This window comes from Lynx canadensis, chromosome B1, assembly GCF_007474595.2.
Source record: "Lynx canadensis isolate LIC74 chromosome B1, mLynCan4.pri.v2, whole genome shotgun sequence".
Lineage (NCBI taxonomy): Eukaryota > Metazoa > Chordata > Mammalia > Carnivora > Felidae > Lynx > Lynx canadensis.
In genome coordinates, this window is record NC_044306.2 from 170,931,521 (window position 1) to 170,951,082 (window position 19,562).

A 19,562-nucleotide genomic window follows, 5' to 3' on the forward strand; every position below is an offset into this window, starting at 1 on the left:
CTAATAAAAAAATAAAAATTAAATTATGATATCCCTATATTTTCATTGTGTATACATTAAAAACTATTAATGTGGAAAAATATTGAGAATATTACATAAAAAAGCAAAAGACAAAATAACATAGGATTTCAACTATTAAAAAATGTGACTGGGGGTACCGGGGTGGCTCAGTCAGTTAAGCGTCCCACTCTTGATTTCGGCTCAGGTCACGACCTCACAGTTCTCAAGTTCAAGCCCCATGTCAGGCTCCAAGCTGACAGTGCAAAGCCTGCTTGGAATTCTCTCTCTCCCTCTCTCTCTGCCCTTATCCTGCTCTCGCTCACTCTCTCAAAATAAATAAACTTAAAAAAAAAAAAATGTGACTAGTAGGGGGCACCTGGGTGGCTCAGTCAGTTAAGTGTCTGACTCTTAATAGCAACTCAGGTTTTGATCTCAGGGTTTTGAGTCCAAGCCCTGTATTGGGATCCACGCTGGGCATGAAGCCTACTTTTAAAAAAATAATAAACAAAAATAAAAATGTGATTAGTTGGGGAGGAGTTAAGATGGCAGAGTAGTATAGTAGCAGGACCTTATGCTTGCCTTGTCCCTCGAATACCAGTAGATAAATACTAAGTCATTGTGAACACCCAGGAAATCTGAGAACTAAGAACAAACTGCAACTAGAGGGAGAAAAGAAGCCAAATTGTGGAAGGTAGGAGATGAAGGGATGGGATTTGGGGGAGAAAAGAATCAGCTGTGCTGAGGAGGGGAGGAAGCCCTGATTAGGGAGAGGGAAGAAAGGAGAGAAAGAGATGGGGGGGTGGGGGGGGGGGAGAGAGAGAGGGAGGGAGGGAGAGAGAGAAAGAGAGAGAGAGAGAGAGAGAGAGAGAGAGAGAGATAGCAAGCGCATGTACATGCAAGGGACAGCAAGCAGGGTGCAAAGCATTGCACAAGAACAACACTTCCCCAAAACCACTGCCAGGGAAAATGACAGGGGTTGATAATCTCAAGTTTTTACAAGCAGCGGAGCTCAAAGTCTGAAGGTTTAGAAGTCCACGCTGTTGCTGGGGTAGGGCCTGGGAGTCACAGAGGTGCTCCTGTGCAGAAGGAGAACAGACATGGGTGCAGATAGTGTGCTCTGAGGATCCCTTGGGTTGCACTGAGAGAGACCGCACCCCTTCTTGCAGTGCATTTGGGAGAGGTGGCACTGGCTCTCCAGGGACAAAAAAGCCAACAGATGCCCTGAGCTGCCCTGTTCATTAGCCTAGGAGCAGAGGCAGCTGCTCAGGGCACCTATACTGGACACTGGCTTTCTGCTGCACTTTACCATAAACTCCAAGCCTCTGAGCTTTCATGCAACTGCCCTGCTGGGACAAACTGGCACCAGCCACAGCACAGTGAGACCCTTCCCCAGAGGATCCGTGTAGGTCCATGCCCGGCTGGGTCCCTAAAATTTGGAGTTTTGAAACCCAGCCAGCGCACCTGACATAAAAAATAGGAGCACTGCACCGGGTGGGCAGAGAGCCCAGACACAGACAGGGTGAAGGCAGAGATCTGAGGGAAGCCTGGGACACATGAGGGGAGAACGTTCGCTCTTCTGTGAGGGTTTCCTGAACAGCGGAAGGCATGAACTCCCCTCTCTGGGGACTAGAGAGCCGGCTGATGCCATGTTTTCCTCGCCCATCAGCACAGAAGGACTTCAGTGAGCAGCAAAGCACCCAGAGTGGAAGCTTGAGCCACTTTCACCAAGCCCTTCCCTCCGTGCTCTGCAGGTGCTTCTGAACGAGGGCAAGTGTGCCTGAGAGAGCAGCAGTGGGCCACTCCCCCAGAAGACCAGCACAACCTCTCACCACCCACACGCAACAAATCTACTGATCATAGAGTGCTACAAAGCTTCAGTTCTAGGAAAAATAGGATCCAGCCTCTTTTAACAATTAGCCGACCAAAACATACTGAGTTAAAACTTGCCACACAGTGGACAAGGTCAAAACACTCCCCACTGCAGCACAGAGAAACTCTGCAGAGGACTGACCTAGGGGAAGAAACAGCCAAAACACAACAGTCGAGTACACAAAGCATATACCAGAAACAATTCCTGAAGCGGCAGGCCCTAGACAATATGACTTCTTAATATAGCCAATACTCTCAAGAGCAGGAAACATAACAGGCTTTTATAACACACAGAAGACAGAGCCCTACACAAAATGCCAAGACGGAGGAATTCATCCTGAAAGAAAGAACAAGAGATCACAGACAGGGATTTAATCAAAACACATATAAGTAATATGACTGAACCAGAATTTAAAACAACAATCATATGGACACTAGCTGGGCATGAGAAAAGCATAGAAGACACCAGGAAGTCCCTTACCACAGAGATAAAAGACCTAAAAGCTAGTCAGGCTGAAATTCAAAAATGCTATAACTGAGATGCAAAAACTGGATGTAATGACAAAGATGAAAGAAGCAAAGGAATAAGTAATATAGAAGATAAAATGATGGAGAATAATGAAGCTGAAAAGAAGAAGGAAAGAAAAATATTGGGTCACAAATGTAGATGTAGAGAACACAGCGGCTCCATAAAGCGTAGCATTCATATCATAGGAGTTCCAGAATAAGAAGGAAAAAGGGGCAGGTTTATTTCAGCAAATAATAGCTAAAAACTTCCCTAATCTGGGAAAGGAAACAGACAACCAAATCCAAGAGGCACAGAGAACTCCCATCAAAATCAACAAAAGCAGGCCAACACCAAGATATTATCATAATAAAATTTACAAAATACAAAGATAAGGAAGAATCCTGAAAGCAGCAAGGGAAAAGATATCCCCAACCTATAAGACAAATAAGGTTAGTAGCAGATCTCCCCACAGAAACTTGGCAGACCAGAAAGGAGTGGCATGATATGTTCAATATGCAGCCAAGAACACCTTATCCAGCAAGGCTATCATTCAGAATAGGAGAGATAAAGAGTTTCTGAACAAAAACTAAAGGAGTTCATGACCACTAAACCAGTCCTGCAGGAACTAGTAAGGGGACTCTTTGAGTGGGAAGGACAGATCAAAAGCAACAAAGACTAGAAAGGAGCAGAGAAAATCTCCAGAAAATCTCCTGATGTTACAGGTAATACAATTCATATTGTATTTACAGGCACTAAATTCATATCAATAATCACTCTGAATGTAAATGGGCTAAATGCTCCAATCAAAAGACACAGGGTATCAGAATGGACTAAAAAAAAAAAAAAAGACCTATCTATATGCTGCCTACAAGAGACTTATTTTAGACCTAAAGACACCTCCAGCTGGAAAGTGAAGGAATGGAAAACCATTTATTATGCTAATGGATGTCAAAAGAAAGCTGGAGTAGCCATACTTTTATATCAGACAAACTAGATTTTAAACCAAAGACTGTAACAAGAGATGAAAAAAGGCACTATATGATAATAAAGAGATCCATCCAACAAGAAGTTCTAACAACTGGAAATATTTATGCCCCCAATAATATGTATTTGGGAGTAACCAAATACATAAATCAATTAATGACAAACATAAAGAAACTCATTGATAACAACACAATAATAGTAGAGACTTAAACACACTACTTACAACAATGGACAGATCATCTAAGCAGAAACTCAACAAGGAAACAAAGGCTCTGAATGACACACTGGACCAGATGGACTTAACAGATATATTCAGACCACTGCATCCTAAAGCAGCAGAATACACATTCTTTTCCAGTGCGCATGAGACATTCTCCAGAGTAGATCACATACTGCGTCGCAAATCAGGCTTCAACAAGTATAAAAACTGAGATCATACCAGGCATGTTTTCAGACCACAATGCTATGAAACTTGAGGTCAACCACAATAAAAAAAAAAAAAAAAAATTGGAAAAGACCACAAATACACGGAGGTTAAGATCATCCTACTAAAAAATGAATGGGTTAACCAGGAAATTAAAGAAATTAAAATATATCTGGAAGCAAATGAAAATGAAAACACAGCAGTCCAAAACATTTGGGATGCAGAAAAATCAGTCCTAAGAAGGAAGCATTCAGTAATACAGGTCTACCTCAAGAAGCAAGAAAAGTCTCAAATATACAACCTAACCTTCACCTGTCAGAGCTAGAAAAGGAACAACAAATAAAGCCTAAAGCCAGCAGAAGAGAAATAATAAAGATTAGTGCAGAAATAAATGATACAGAAACAAACAAAAAACCCAGTAGAGCAGATCAATGAAACTAGAAGCTGGTTTTTGAAAGAATGAGTAAAACTGGTATACCGAGCCAGATTTACCAAAAAGAAAAGAGGAAGGACCCAAATAAAATCACGAATGAAAGAGGAGAGATTACAACCATATCACAGAAATACAATTAAAAGAGAATATTATGTTATTTTCAATTTTTTGAGGAACCTTGATACTGTTTTCCAGAGTCACTGCACCAGTATGCATTCCCACCAACAGTGCGAAAGTGTTCCCCTTTCTCCACATCTTCACCAACATCTGTTGTTTCCTGTGTTGTTAATTTTAACCATTCTGACAGGTGTGAGGTGGTAACTCACTGTGGTTTTGATTTGTATTTCTCTAATGATGAATGATGTTGAGCATCTTTTCGTGTGTCTATTAGTCATCTGGATGTCTTCTTTGCAAGAATGTCTATTCGTGTCTTCTGCTCATTCCTTCACCAGATTATTTGTTTTTTGGGTGTTGAGTTTCATAAGTTCTTTATAGATTTTGGATACTAACCCTTTATCCAATATGTCATTTGAAAATATCTTCTCCCATTCCATAGTTTGCCTTTTAGTTTTGTTGATTGTTTCCTTCACTATGCAGAAGACTTTTATCTTGATGAGGTCCCAAAAGTTCATTTTTGCTTTGGGTTCCTTTGCTTTCAGAGACATGTCTAGTAAGAAGGTGCTGTGGCCAAAATCAAAGAAGTTGCTGCCTGTTTCTCCTGTGGGATTTTAATGTTTTCCTCTCTCACATTTAGGTGTTTCATCCATTTTGAATTTATTTTGGTGTATGGTGTAAGAAAGTGGTCCAGTTTTGGGGTGTCCGGGTGGCTCAGTTAGTTGTCTGACTTCAGTTCAGGTCATGATCTCACAGTTCACGATTTTGAGCCCCACATTGGACTCTGTGCTGACAGCTCAGGGCCTGAAGCCTGCTTCAGATTCTGTGTCTCCCTCTCTCTCTCTCTCTCTCTGCCCCTCCTCCCTCCCCCCAAAATAAATAAACATTAAAAATAATTTTTAAAAAAAGTGGTCCAGTTTCATTCTTCTGCATGTCACTGTCCAGTTTTCCCAGTACCATTTCATGAAGAGACAGTCTTTTTTCAATTGGATACTCTTTCTTGCTTTGTCAAAGATTAGTTGGCCGTACATCTGAGAGTCCATTTCTGGGTTCTCTATTCTGTTCCACTGATCTATGTGTCTGTTCTTGTGCCAGTACCATACTGTCTTGATGATTACAGCTTTGTAATACAGCTTGAAGTCTGGAATTGTGATGCTTTCAGCTTCGCTTTTCTTTTTCAGGATTGTTTTGGCTATTTGGGGTATTTTGTGGTTCTGTACAAATTTTAGGGTTGCTTGTTCTAGCTCTGTGAAGAATGCTGGTGTTATTTTGATAGGGATTGCACAGAATGTGTAGACTGCTTTAGGTAGTATAGACACTTTAACAATATTTTTTCTCCTAACCCATGAACATGGAATGTTTTTCCACTTCTCTGTGTCTTCTTCAATTTCTTACATAAGCTTTCTATAGTTTTCAGCATACAGATCGTTTATCTCTTTGGTTAGGTTGATTCCTAGGTATCTTATGGTTTTTGGTATAAACCATAAGATAAATGGTTTATATACCATTTATATACCATAAATGGTAACTGTAAATGGGAACAATTCCCTGATTTCTCCTTCTACTACTTCATTATTGGTGTATAGAAATTCAACTGAGGGGTGCCTGGGTGGCTCAGTTGGTTGAGTGTCTGACTTTGGCTCGGGTCATGATCTCACAGTCCATTGGTTCAGGCACCATGTCAGGCTCTGTGCTGACAGCCCAGAGCCTGGAGCCTGCTTCAGATTCTGTGTCTCCCTTTCTCTCTGCCCCTGTCCCACTCACACTCTGTCTCTATCAAAAATGATTATACGTTAAAAAATTTTAATTAAAAGCTTTTAATTAAAAAAATGCAACTGATTTCTGTATGCTGATTTTATATCCTGTGACTCTGCTAAATTCACAGATCAGTTCTAGCAGTTTTTTGGTGGATCATTTGGGTTTTCCACGTAGAGTATCATGTCATCTATGCGAAGTGAAAGCTTGACTTCTTCCTTGCCAAATTTGTATGCCTTTTATTTCTTTCTGTCTGAAAAAATTAAAAATAGAACTACCCTGAAAAAATTAAAAATAGACCTACTCTATGACCCAGCAATTGCACTACTAGGTATTTATCCAAAGGATACAAAAATGTTGATTTGAAGAGCACACACACACCCCAATGTTAATAGCAGCATATCAACAATAGCCAAATTATGGAAAGAGTCCAAATGTCCATCAACTGATGAATGGATAAAAAAGGTGAATGGAGGGGCGCCTGGGTGGCGCAGTCGGTTAAGCGTCCGACTTCAGCCAGGTCACGATCTCGCGCCCCGTGAGTTCGAGCCCCGCGTCGGGCTCTGGGCTGATGGCTCAGAGCCTGGAGCCTGTTTCCGATTCTGTGTCTCCCTCTCTCTCTGCCCCTCCCCCGTTCATGCTCTGTCTCTCTCTGTCCCAAAAATAAATAAACGTTGAAAAAAAAAATTAAAAAAAAAAGGTGAATGGAATATTACTTGGTGATCAAAAAGAATGAAATCTTGCCATTTGCAACAACATGGATGGAACTAGAGAGCATTGCTAAGCAAAATAAGTCAGAGAAAAAAATGTCATGATTTCATTCACATGTGGAATTTAAGAAACAAAATGATAAACACAGGAGATGGGAAGGATAAAAAGAGAGGGAGACAAACCATAAGAGACTCTTCAATACAGAAACAAACTGAGGGTCACTGAAGGGGGGGGAGGTGGATGGGGGAATGGGCTGAATGGATGATGGTCATTAAAGGAGGGCACTTATTGGGATGAGTATACGGTGTTATATGGAAGTGATGAATCACTGGGTTCCAATCTTGAAACCAATATACTACACTGTATGTGGAATACTTTAAATTTAAATGAAAATTAATTTTTAAAAAGAGAATAATATGAAAAATTATATGCCAACAAATTGGGCAATGGTGAAGAAATGGATAAATTCCTAGAAACATATAAACGGCCAAAACTGAAAATCTGAACAGACCCATAACCAACAAAGAAACTGAATCAGTAATTAAAAATCTTTCAACAGGGGCGCCTGGGTGGCGCAGTCGGTTAAGCGTCCGACTTCAGCCAGGTCACGATCTCGCGGACCGTGAGTTCGAGCCCCGCGTCAGGCTCTAGGCTGATGGCTCAGAGCCTGGAGCCTGTTTCCGATTCTGTGTCTCCCTCTCTCTCTGCCCCTCCCCCGTTCATGCTCTGTCTCTCTCTGTCCCAAAAATAAATAAACGTTGAAAAAAAAAATTTTTAAATAAAAAAAAAAAAAATCTTTCAACAAACAAAAGTCAAGGGTCAGATGACATCCTTGGGGAACCCTAGCAAACATTTTTTTTTAATGTTTATTTATTTTTGAGAGAGAGAAAGAGAGACAGAGCATGAGCAGGGGAGGGGCAGAGAGAGTGAGGGAGACATAGAATCTGGAACAAGCTCCAGGCTCTTAAGGTGTCAGCACAGAGCCCAATGCACGGCCTGAACTCATGAACCACGAGATCATGACCTGAGTCGAAACTGGACACTTAACCAACTGAACCACCCAGATGCCCCAGGAATCCTACCTAATATTTAAAGAAGAGTTAATACCTATTCTTCTCAAACTGGTCCAAAAATAGAAGTAGCAGCAAAACTTCCAAACTCATTCTATGAAGCCAGCAATACCTTGATTCCAAAATCAAACTACTATAAAGGAGAATTACAGGCCAATGTCCCTGATGAACATGGATCCAAAATTCTAAAAAAGCTACTAGTAAATCAAATCCAACAGCACATTAAAAGAATTATTCTCCACAATCATCACAATCAAATGGGATATATTCCTGGCCTGCAAGCGTGGTTCAATATTCACAAATCAACGTGATACAGCACATTAATAAAAAAACGGATAAGAACCATGAGACTCTCCACAGATGCAGAAAAGGCATTTGATAAAAGGCAACATCAATTTTTGGTAAAAACCCTTAACAAAGTAGGGATAGAGAGACCATACCTGAAAATCACAAAGGCGATATCTGAAAGACCCACAGCTAATATCATCCTCAATGGAGAAAACCTGAGAGCTTTTCCTCTACAGTCAGGAACAAGACAGGGATGTCCACTCTCACCGTTATTTAACATAATACAGTACTAGAAGTCCTAGCCTCAGCAATCAGACAAGAAAAAGAAATAAAAGGCATCCAAATCAGCAAGGAAGAAGTGAAATGTTCACAATTCACAGATGATATGATATTCTATGTAGAAAACCCAAAAGACTCCACCAAAAAATTGCTAGAACTGATACTCAAATTCAGCAAAGTCACAGGATACAAAATCAATGTACAGAAATCCGTTGCATTTCTTTACACCAATAATGAAGCAGCAGAAAAAGAACTCAAGGAATCAATCCCATTTACAGTTACACCAAAAACCGTAAGATAACCTAGGAATCACCCTAACCAAAGAGGTAAAAGATCTATACTCTGAAAACTACAGAACACTTATGAAAGAAATTGGAGAGGACACAAAGATATGGAAAAACATTCCATGTTCATGGATTGGAAGAACAAATATTGTTAAAATGTCTATATTACCCAAAGCAATCTACACATCTAATGCTATTCCTATCAAAATGCCACCAGTATTTTTCAAAAAGCTAGAACAAAAAACCCAAAAATTTATATGGAACCAAAAAAGACCCCAAATAAGCCAAAGCAATACTGAAAAAGAAAAGCAAAGCAGGAAGTATCACCATTCCAGACTTCAAGCTATATCACAAAGTTGTAGTCATCAAGACACTATGGCACTGGCACAAAAGCAGACACGTACATCAATGAAATGGAATAGAAAACCCAGATATGGACCCATAACTGTATGATCAACTCATCTGCAACAATGCAGAAAAGAATGAATTTCCAATGGAAAAAAAGACAGTCTCTTCAAATGGTGTTGGGAAAACTGGACAGCGACAGACAGAAGAATGAAACTGGACCACTTTCTTACACCATACACAAAAATAAATTCAAAATGGATGACAGGAAAACATCAAAATGCCATGGGAGAAAACAGGCAGCAACCTCTCTAACACTGGCCGGAGCAACTTCTTACTAGACACGTCTCTGGAGGCAAGGGAAATAAAAGCAAAAATGAACTTTTGGAACTTCATCAAGATAAAAAGCTTCTGCACACTGAAGGACACAATCAATAAAACTAAAAGGCAAACTATGGAATGGGAGAAGATATTTGCAAATGACATATTGAATAAAGGGTTAGTATCCAAAATCTATAAAGAACTTACCAAACTTAACACTCAAAAAACAAATAATTCAGTGAAGAAATGAGCAGAAGACATGAATAGAAATTCTTCCAAAGAAGACATACAGATGGTTAATAGACACATAAAAAGATGCTCACAACATTACTCATCATCAGGGAAATACAAATCAAAACTATAATGAGATATCACCTTACACCTGCCGGAATAGCTATGGTTAACAACACAGGAAACAACAGATGTTGGCAAGGATGTGGAAAAAGGGGACCCTCTTATACTGTTGATGGGAATGCAAACTGGTGCAGTGACTCTGGAAAGCAGTGTGGAGATTCCTCAAAAAGTTAAAAATAGAACTATCCTACAACCCAGCAATTGCACTACTAGGAATTTACCCAAAGGATACAAAAATACTCATTTGAAGGGACATGTGCACCACAGGGTTTACAGCGGCATTATCAGCAATAGCCAAATTATGCAAAGAGCCCAAATGTCCACCAACTGATGAGTGGATAAGGAAGATGTGGTATATACATATACAATGGAATATTACTCAGCCATTAAAAAGAATGAAATCTTACCATTTGCAACGATGTGGATGGAGCTATGGTATATTATGCTAAGGAAAACAAGTTAATCAGAGAAAGACAAATACCACATGATTTCACTCACATGTGGAATTTAAGAAACAAAACAGATGAACATAGGGGAAGGAGAAAAAAAAAGAAAGGCAAATCACATGAGACTTTTAACTATAGAGAACAAAGTGAAGGTTGCTAGAGGGAAAGTGGGTGAGGGGATGGGCTAGATGGGTGACAGATATTAAAGAGGGCACTTGTTGTGATGAGCACTGGATGTCATATGTAAGTGATGGATCCCTAAATTCTACTCCTAAAACCAGTATTACACTACATGTTAACTAACTAGAATATAAATAAAAACTTGAACAACAACAACAAAAGTGACTTGTGGGGGCACCTGACTGGCTCAGTCAGTAAAGCATGTGACCCTTGATCTTGTGGTTTTGAGTTCAAGCCCCACACTGAGTATAGAGCCTACTTAAGAAAAAAAAAATGTGACTGGTGAAATATCTAGATTATGTATAGTTTTTACTTGATAAGTTATAATTTTCTGTATTTTCCAAAAAAATGCCAAAAATTTAAAAAACTAAGAAATACATTCATTGCCAAATTACTTCTAATATTATTACTACTAATACTGACACTATCTAGTTTACTCTTACGCTTTCAGCTAGCCAAAAACACAGGAAAACCTTTTGTGACAAATCATCTGGCAAGCAAAAGTGTGACCTAGATCAGGTAGCTCAGCCTAGAGAACGATAACGGATGTGATTTCTCTCCAGAACACAGTAAGCAACAGGGAAGAATATTGTTTTTTTAAGTAAATATGAGATGCTGGCAACTTCCTACACTGCCTATTGGTATACATCTCTACTGCCCTTAATTCTTGTTAATATATGCTTAGAAAAGTAAAAACAGTATCTAATATATTTAGGGTTTACCAAGCGCCGTTGTCTTAAATGCTTTCCCTGCATCATCATATTTTCTAATTTATATTCCAAAACATACCTCAAAGTCATCTATTTCTCTCCATCTCCACTGCTAACCACCATGGCCTAGCCACAGCCTTGCCTGCCTAGATAACTATCATTGTTCCCAAATGATGTCCTTACTCACTCTCCCCTTTTCAATCCATTCTCCACACAGTAGTCTGACGGATATTTTGTAAATATTGCCCTTTCTTAAAACCTATGGCCTAAAAGGCACTGATGCTTCTCAAACCTCATTTCATACTCTATGCCCACTTCCCCGAGCCACAGCAGTTTTCTTCTCTGCTCCTGAATGCTACTATATGGTCTTTAGGGTTCCTATTTGCTCTACCTGGACTGCTCTTCACCCTAGATCTTCACATGGCTAGTTCATTTTCATTTTTCATGCCTTGACTCAGTCACCACCTCCTTAGCAGATCTAAATGAAATGGCCTCTGCTAGCTACTTTTTAGCCCATCATCTTTTGCAGCACTTAGACATGTTTTCTCATTCTTAGTGTCTGCCCAATGAAGGTCTGTCTTGTTCAGCACTAACTACAATGCCTGGCACCCTTTGCTGAACTGAACCTCAACTCACAAAAACCTATGAAGCACACAGTATGATTAGCATCATCTTTCAGTTAACACATCCTATCATAAATTTGAACTATACAGAACTATGCTGTCAGCCTGCCAAAATGGTCTTTTATAGCTGGCAATGTTCCTATAACTTATTCAAAGTGGGGTGGGGGGAGGAGGCACAACAAAAGTGAAAACTTCCACTCTATTTTCCTTAGGGTAATAAATACTACCAGATTAGAGACAGGAATAAAACACAAAAATTTAATTTTTTATTTAAAACTACACTTCTGTTAAACCTCAGATTTGAGCAAAAGCACATATCTGTTAATTTGATATGCAGTACTTAAAGGAGCATCCTCCCATCTCAAATTTTTGTCAAATGAGGTGAGGCATAAATATATGAAAAAATAAAATAAGTGCCCCATGCAAAGTCAGAGGAACTTTTTTAAAAAAAGGAAATATTAACTACAGAAACTAAGTCACATTTTTATTCTTTAAAAGGATTGTGTTTGGGGTGCCTGGTAGTTCAGTTGGTTGAGCGTTCAACTCTTGATTTCAGCTCAGGCCACGATCTCATGGTTTGTGAGATGGAGCCCCATATGGAGCCCAGTGAGGAGCACAGGGCCTGCCTGAGATTCTATTTGTCTCTGCCACTCTCCTGTCCCCACTGACAGGAGCAGCATATATTCTTACTGTACATTTTTCTAGTTTTACCTAATAGTACAATAGCATTTTCTCATGTCACTAAATATTGTCCTAAATTGATTTTTTTAATGTTGTATACATCACCAGTGCATAATAAAGGCACCATAATATATTTCAGTTTCCAACTCTCCATAACTAAAAATGTTATCAATTTATTATAATGAATAATGAACCTGTGCACACACTGTAATACCTCTCTGCTTATTTCTTTAAAGTAAATCATTTTAAATAGAATCATTGGGTCAGAAAGTATAAACTTTTAAAGTTTTTGTTTTTTTTAAGTGTTTATTTTGAGAGACAGCACAAGCAGAGGAGGGGGCAGAGAGAGGGAGAGAGAGAATCCCAAGACATGGGGCTGGATCTCACGAAGCCTAAGATCATGACCTCAACCAACTGAGCCACCCAAGCACCTCTAAAGTTCTTTTTGTTCTTTAATGTTCATTTATTTTTGAGAGAGACAGAGTGTGAGCAGGGGAGGGGCAGAGAGGGAGACACAGAATCTGAAGTAGGCTCCAGGCTCCAAGCTGTCAGCACAGAGCCCAACGAGGGGCTCGAACTCAGGAAGCGCGAGATCATGACCTAGGCTGAAGTTGGACACTTACTGGACTGAGCCACACAGGTGCCCCTAGTTCTTTTTTCTTTCTTTCTTTTTTAGTGTTTATTTTTGAGAGAGAGCATGAGCAGGGGAAAGGCAGAGAGAGAGGGAGACAGAGGATCTGAAGTGGACTCTGTGTTGACACTAGAGAGCCTGATGTGGAGCTAGAACTCATAAACCATGAGATCATGACCTAAGACCTTTCGGATGCTTAAACAACTGAGCCACTCAGGTGACCCCTTTGTATTCTTTTTATATAAAGAATAACTGACCTCCAAAACACTGTTCAACTGTATGTCCCAGTGAATAGTAAGAAAGTTCCTGCTTTCCTGTACCCTCCGTATGAGGCATCATTATGGAAAACTTAGCCAATATGCTACAGGCAATGAGTAGCAAATCCTTAAACTAATATTTCCATGCCTACTGGTACGTATGGTAGATTTTTTCATTTTTATTGGCCACTTGAACTCCTTTAATGAACTCTTCATTTATTTATTTTGCCCATTTTTTTACTGCAAGATACACTGGTTTGTAAAAATTCTTTATAAATTAGGGATACTAACTTTATAACTGCACTGTTCAATACAGTAGTCACTGTCCATTGAGCACCTGAAATGTGGCTATTCTGAATTAAGATGTGCTAAACATAAAATGCACACTGGACTTCAAAGATTTAGTACAAAAAATAATGTAAAATATCTCAATTTTTATCTTGATTGCATATTGAAATATTTTGAAAATACTGGATAAAATATATTAAAACTGGGGCACCTGAGTAGCTCAGTTGGCTAAGAGTCTGACTTCAGCTCAAGTCATGATCTCGTAGTTTGTGGTTTGAGCCCCGCATCGGGTTCTCTATTATCAGAGGCCACTTCAGATCCTCTGTTCCCCTCTCTGCCCTTCCCCCACTAGCGCATGCTCTCTCTCAAAAATAAATATTAGAAAAAAACCCAAGAACTAAAATATATTAAAATTAACACTATCTGTTTTTTACTGTTTCACATTTGGCCATCAGATAACTCAAGATTACATACATGGCTCAATTATCTTTCTTTTGGACAGTGCTGCTCTACAATGTTTTCCTTATCCCCTTGAAACTGAGCTTTCAGTGTACAGGCATTTCTCATTTCTAAGTATGCAAATAAGGCAATTGTTTCCCTTAAGGCTTCCTTCTCTCCTTATTCTTTGTAAGTTTTTCCTCCACCACACAGGAATTTAGAAGCATAAACTTTTTCTTGACAAAGAAAAATATGTTTTTGGAATTTTTCCCCAAAAGTTCTTCAAATATCCTTTTCTTCTTACATGCATCCAACTTAAATAGTACCCTTTTTCTAAATGCTTTTTAAAATTTTACCATAACTGCTGTCCTTTTAAAAATTGTTTCGGTATTTCTGGAACTAAATTTTCACAAAGAAGGCTATTTTTAAAACCTACTACATGTTTTTTAAGTGTGAAAACACATTTTAATTTCCTGGTGATAAACATTCCAAAGAACTTTGCAAAGTCATTCTGACTGATGAAATAGGTATTATTATCTGTGGTTCACAGATGGATGAGACAAAGAGTACATAATTTTGGACACGATGACAGTTACAGAGAATAGGGAGTACAAATTACACTATTTCAAATCCTTTCAACTAACACTTAAAGGGCAGTTTAGACTAAATTCAACAGCCAATATACCTAATTTAAGTGTAAAATGCCAAAACTGTTGGCAATAAGAATCAACTCTGCTAGAAGGTTTACTTGGGGATTTTGGAGTATGGTATAATCAGATGATTCATTTTGTTCACTAGGGAACCAGCTATACTGCCAATATAGAAAAACTCAACTTTTCTATCACCACCAAAAAGCCCCAAGAACAGTGACGTTAAAATTAACTCCTCTGAAATTTTAAGAGCCAGTTTATACATTCATTGCAAATAAAAGACACTGATGTATTCCAATTTTATCTGCACAGCTTAGGCATTACTTTAATTTATATTACTTATCAACTTGAATGACGTGACTACAAGTTCTAACTTCTAGTCTGAGGTCACAAACATGCTACAAAGTTTTTCAAACATGAACTTTTGGGAAATGTTTCTGTAAATACTCTGCATACTCAAGAATCTGAGGAACTAGACCCGGGGTGGATATGGTTCTGTTTTTCCCTCTTCGTTCCTATCAGTTCTGGAGAATCAAGCTACAGCATGTCAAGCCATGGCAAAAACAGACACAAGCCTTACTAAAACTGAAAAGTTCCTTACTATCTTGGAAACTGTGGGACAACTTAAATTTGAGTCAGAAAAGAATGCTGAAGGAGAGGGATAAAAATTCGCGTCAACCACATTTTTCTGAGTTACTGTTCCAGTACACACGTTTTCACCAATAAGATTGTTCAACAGAACCGAAGAGTTCTCTTGCTTTTCAGTCCCAAACTGGGTACATTCAATGACTGTGGCACGGTCATACGCTCATACTCAAGAATGATTCGTAAATAATGAGTACTCCCCCCCCACAATCCTCCCTACTTTCGGGAAATTTAAGACAAAAGTTGGAGATATGGGAAAAGGGGCAGGGCAAGAAAACCTGCTTGGCCAAAAGCGCTCAAAGGGAACTGGTGAGCTCGAAACACCCAGGCACTCTGGGGAGTCAGCAATTTCTCACTGTCCGAAAGGAAAGAGATTGTCACCGGGGACACTGCGATGCAAACGTGGCGTTTCATCTGGTACAAAGTGGTTGGCTTCATGCATGCGACCAGGCCCGAGAGCTACCCGCAATTTTCCGCGGGGGTCGTTTTAGGGCCAGAAGCGAAACCACGGTGTGGGAGACCTCTCCAGAAACCCCGCGGGCTGGGCGGGCCGAACTGCAAAGGCGGAGACCCGGAAGGAAGGTTAGGGGGTTGGGGAAGGGCAAGCGGGCGAACTGCCCGAGGCGAAGCGCCGAGACCGGCCTGGTCCTCCAGGTCACCTGCCGCGGAGTCAGCGGCCGGGCCGGTACACTCACCCTGGCGCTCGCTGGAGCCGTGGGCCGCCGCCCTGCAGCGCAGACGGAGCCGGCACAGGGAGGACCAGCTACATCTGTGGGCCGCAGCGGCGGCGGCCAAGCCCGGTAACATCCTGGCGGGGCAAAGGCCCCTATTCGGACACCACCTCCTGCCTCCGCGACGCCGCCGGCAACAACTGACTCCATAGACCGGACACCTGCTAATACTCACGCCTGCGCCGCCACAGGCGGCCTGGATGACCCGGAAATAGTAACAACATTTAGCGCCGCAGTGCGCGCAGGCAGCGGAAATGACGTAGTCTCGGAGCACGAATCGAGAGGCCTTGCTTCCGCAGACCGTGACGCCACGGCGTGCGCAGGGCGGGGATGCTGCGGGGTTTTGGTGTCCTCTTCGCTTTTTCTGCGTCTGTACCTTTTCCTGTTAGTTGGAAGTCATCGCCTGAGTGGTTTGCATCCTAACAGCTAGGAAAACCGTGGGAGAAGTGACAGGGCCTTTTCGGGCGTCTGCCTGCTTCTATTTCTGAGCTCGAAACGTGGGCCATGCTGTTGGAAATGGGAAGAGAGGTGGGAAGGAAGGATGGTGGCCTACTTAACCTCTCTCTCCAGAGCCTTCTTGGATGAGCTCAAGCAGCGGCTAACGTGCCGAACTCAGTACTCTCCAAACCCTGCCCCAGTACGTCGTTCTCCTCTAACACACCAGTGTGTAGCCAGAGTACGTGAAGGCAGGTACTTGCCTTATTTACCTCTGAACCTCGGATTCTCGTGTGTAATGTAATAAAGTAAGACTTTAATGTGTTCGAGGTGGGTTAAGCGGAGATGTGCGGACATCGGAACAGGAGTCAGTCTGGTTCTAGAAAGATCGGAATACTCACCACGGTGTTGACCTCTGACATGCTCATTCAGATCTTAGCTCAAACTCAAGAGACACTTTCCTTGACTACGCTGGCTGGAGTAGGGCTGGTTAGTCTCTACCCGGTTGCCTTGTATACTTTTCTTCAAAACGCTTATCACTATTTGAAAGTTTCTATGTAGTTTTTTTGTTTTTTTTTTTTTTTTTTTTTTTTTTTTTGCTCGGAATAGAAAATAAGCATCACGGAATCTTGGGTTTTGTACATTGCTGTTTCCGAGCGGGTAAAACAACCGCCAGCACAGCAAATAGAGTGGAATGCATTGTCGTTTGTTTTGAAATCAATCTGAGTAGCTTAACTATGTTCCTACAGAATAGCTCTTTCAAAGGGAAGTAAATTAGTTTGTTCCTAATTTTGAGAGAATCTACAGCCTTTTATGCTAATTAAGATAAGTATAACCAGCTTGGTGGGGTCACAGTGAATAAATTATCACAAGAATGGTAAGCAAATTTAACTTCTATGACAAACATAGTTTAATACATTAAGGTTAAATATTCATAACCTCAAGATTATAAAAAATCAGAATATTACTAGAAAGTTCTTGTCTCTTCTTTGTGGATAGATTTTAACAGAAATTCAACTCCATGATATAAAATACATAAAGGCTTATGGGGCGCCTGGGTGGCGCAGTCGGTTAAGCGTCCGACTTCAGCCAGGTCACGATCTCGCGGTCCGTGAGTTCGAGCCCCGCGTCGGGCTCTGGGCTGATGGCTCAGAGCCTGGAGCCTGTTTCCGATTCTGTGTCTCCCTCTCTCTCTCTGACCCTCCCCCGTTCATGCTCTGTCTCTCTCTGTCCCAAAAATAAATAAACGTTGAAAAAAAAAAATTTAAAAAAATAAAATAAAATACATAAAGGCTTAACTCTAACTTTATAGTCATTGTATGTAAATATCCATTAATCTTTGCCATAATGCTAACCTGCTTTGGATTTCTTAAAGTAGCCCCTGGTTTCTTATAGTGGATACTGTATTAATTTTGATAAACCTCCAGAAGCCTTGACTTGCCAAATAAGTTTGAAGAATAAAGCAGATCTTGCTGTGTTACCTTGTTTAAACCCTCACAATGCTGGATCACATAATAAGGTCTTCATGGCCTTAGATTAAAATACTTACCCAGGGGTCCCTGAGGGGCTCAGTCGGTTGGGCGTCCAGTTCTTGATTTCCACTCGGTTCATGAGATTGAGCACTCAGTTCATGAGATCAAGGGGGGCACTTTGCTGACAGCTTGGGCTGCCCCTCCCTGCTCAAGCATGTCCACGTGCTCTCTCAAAGTAAATAAACTTAACAAATAAAATACTTCTGCAGCTGTCTTGGTGTTTACACCTTGATGTTAGATACAATGATGTGTTTTCATAACATACTTGTCCTGCTGGGCAGTCTTCAAAATTTCCCCAAGTGCTGAAAATTAAGGAAATGTCAGTTTTAGAGTTCCTTAGTAGAATTTCCCTTGACCCTAAATTCTTTGAGAAATCCCATCCTTTGCAGACTTTGCAGCAGTAAAGCAAAGTACCAAGGTCTACCAAGAGACATTGCCTTACTGCTGCACCTCAGACACATTCAGCAGCTGCCTATATGTAGTAAACAGATAAGAATCCAACATCATGGAGTTTATTTTTCTATGTGAGGAGACAAACTTTTTAAATAGACATATAATTTCAAATAGTGGTATTAGAGATGCCTGACTGACTGGCTGAGTTGGTACAGCATGCGACTCTTGATCTTGGGGTTGAGTTCAAACCTCACGTTGGGTTTATTTTTTAAAAATTAGTAACGGTAAAATATCAATCATATGGCAATTGCCACACCCTCTGTGTGCATTATCTTATTCATAACACCTAAGTAAGTTATAGATGAGGAAACTAAGGCAGAGATCTTGCTGTTAACCACCACACTTTACTTTCTAAGTCAAATGGTTTTATCCTTTGGAAGAAAATGTAGGGTCTTTCAAGATTTGAATGACAACAGGGGCGCCTGGGTGGCTCAGTCAGTTAAGCGTCTGACTTTGGCCCAGGTCATGATCTCACAGTTTGTGAGTTCAAGCCCGGCGTCAGGCTCTGTGCTGGCAGCCTGGAGCCTGCTTCGCATTCTGTCTCCCTCTCTCTCTCTCTCTGCACCTCCCCAGCTCATGCTCGCACTCTGTCTCTGTCAAAAATAAATAAACTTAGGGGTGCCTGGGTGGCTCAGTCGGTTAAGCGTCTGACTTTGGCTCAGGAGGTCATGATCTCATGGCCTCATGGCTTGTGAGTTCGAGCCCTGCATCGGGATCTGGGCTGTTTCAGATTCTGTGTCTCCCTCTCTCTGCCCCTCCCCTGTTCACACTCTGTCTCTGTCTCTCTCAAAAATAAATAAACATTTAAAAAAATTTTTTTTTTAAAACTTAAAAGATTTGAATGATATCTTGTTTTCTGAAATACAGGTCAAGAGAGCATTTCCCCATATTTTTTTATGTATGATCAACATGTTAAGTTTCAAAAAAATAAACTGAATTTTTGGGGCGCCTGGGTAGCTCAGTCGGTTGAGTGTCCAACTTCAGCTCAGGTCGCGATCTCATGGCTTGTGAGTTTGAGCCCTACATCGGGCTCTCTGCTGTCAGCACAGATCCCACTTCAGATCCTCTGTCTCCCTCTTTATCTGCCCCTCCCTCACTCACACTCTCTCAAAAATAAACATTT

General features: G+C 40.7%; 1 protein-coding gene across 1 annotated transcript in view; it reads right to left on the reverse strand.

Annotated features, from left to right (window-relative positions):
- The window catches only part of SLC30A9 (solute carrier family 30 member 9), an 85,333-nt gene extending 69,100 nt beyond the window's left edge, over positions 1 to 16,233 (reverse strand). Inside the window, exon 1 of the mRNA XM_030313958.2 lies at positions 15,984 to 16,233. Within this exon, the coding sequence (XP_030169818.1) occupies positions 15,984 to 16,095 (112 nt within the window). The 5' untranslated portion in view covers positions 16,096 to 16,233. The remainder of the gene's footprint in view (positions 1 to 15,983) is intronic.
- Between the last annotated feature and the right edge of the window lie 3,329 nt (positions 16,234 to 19,562).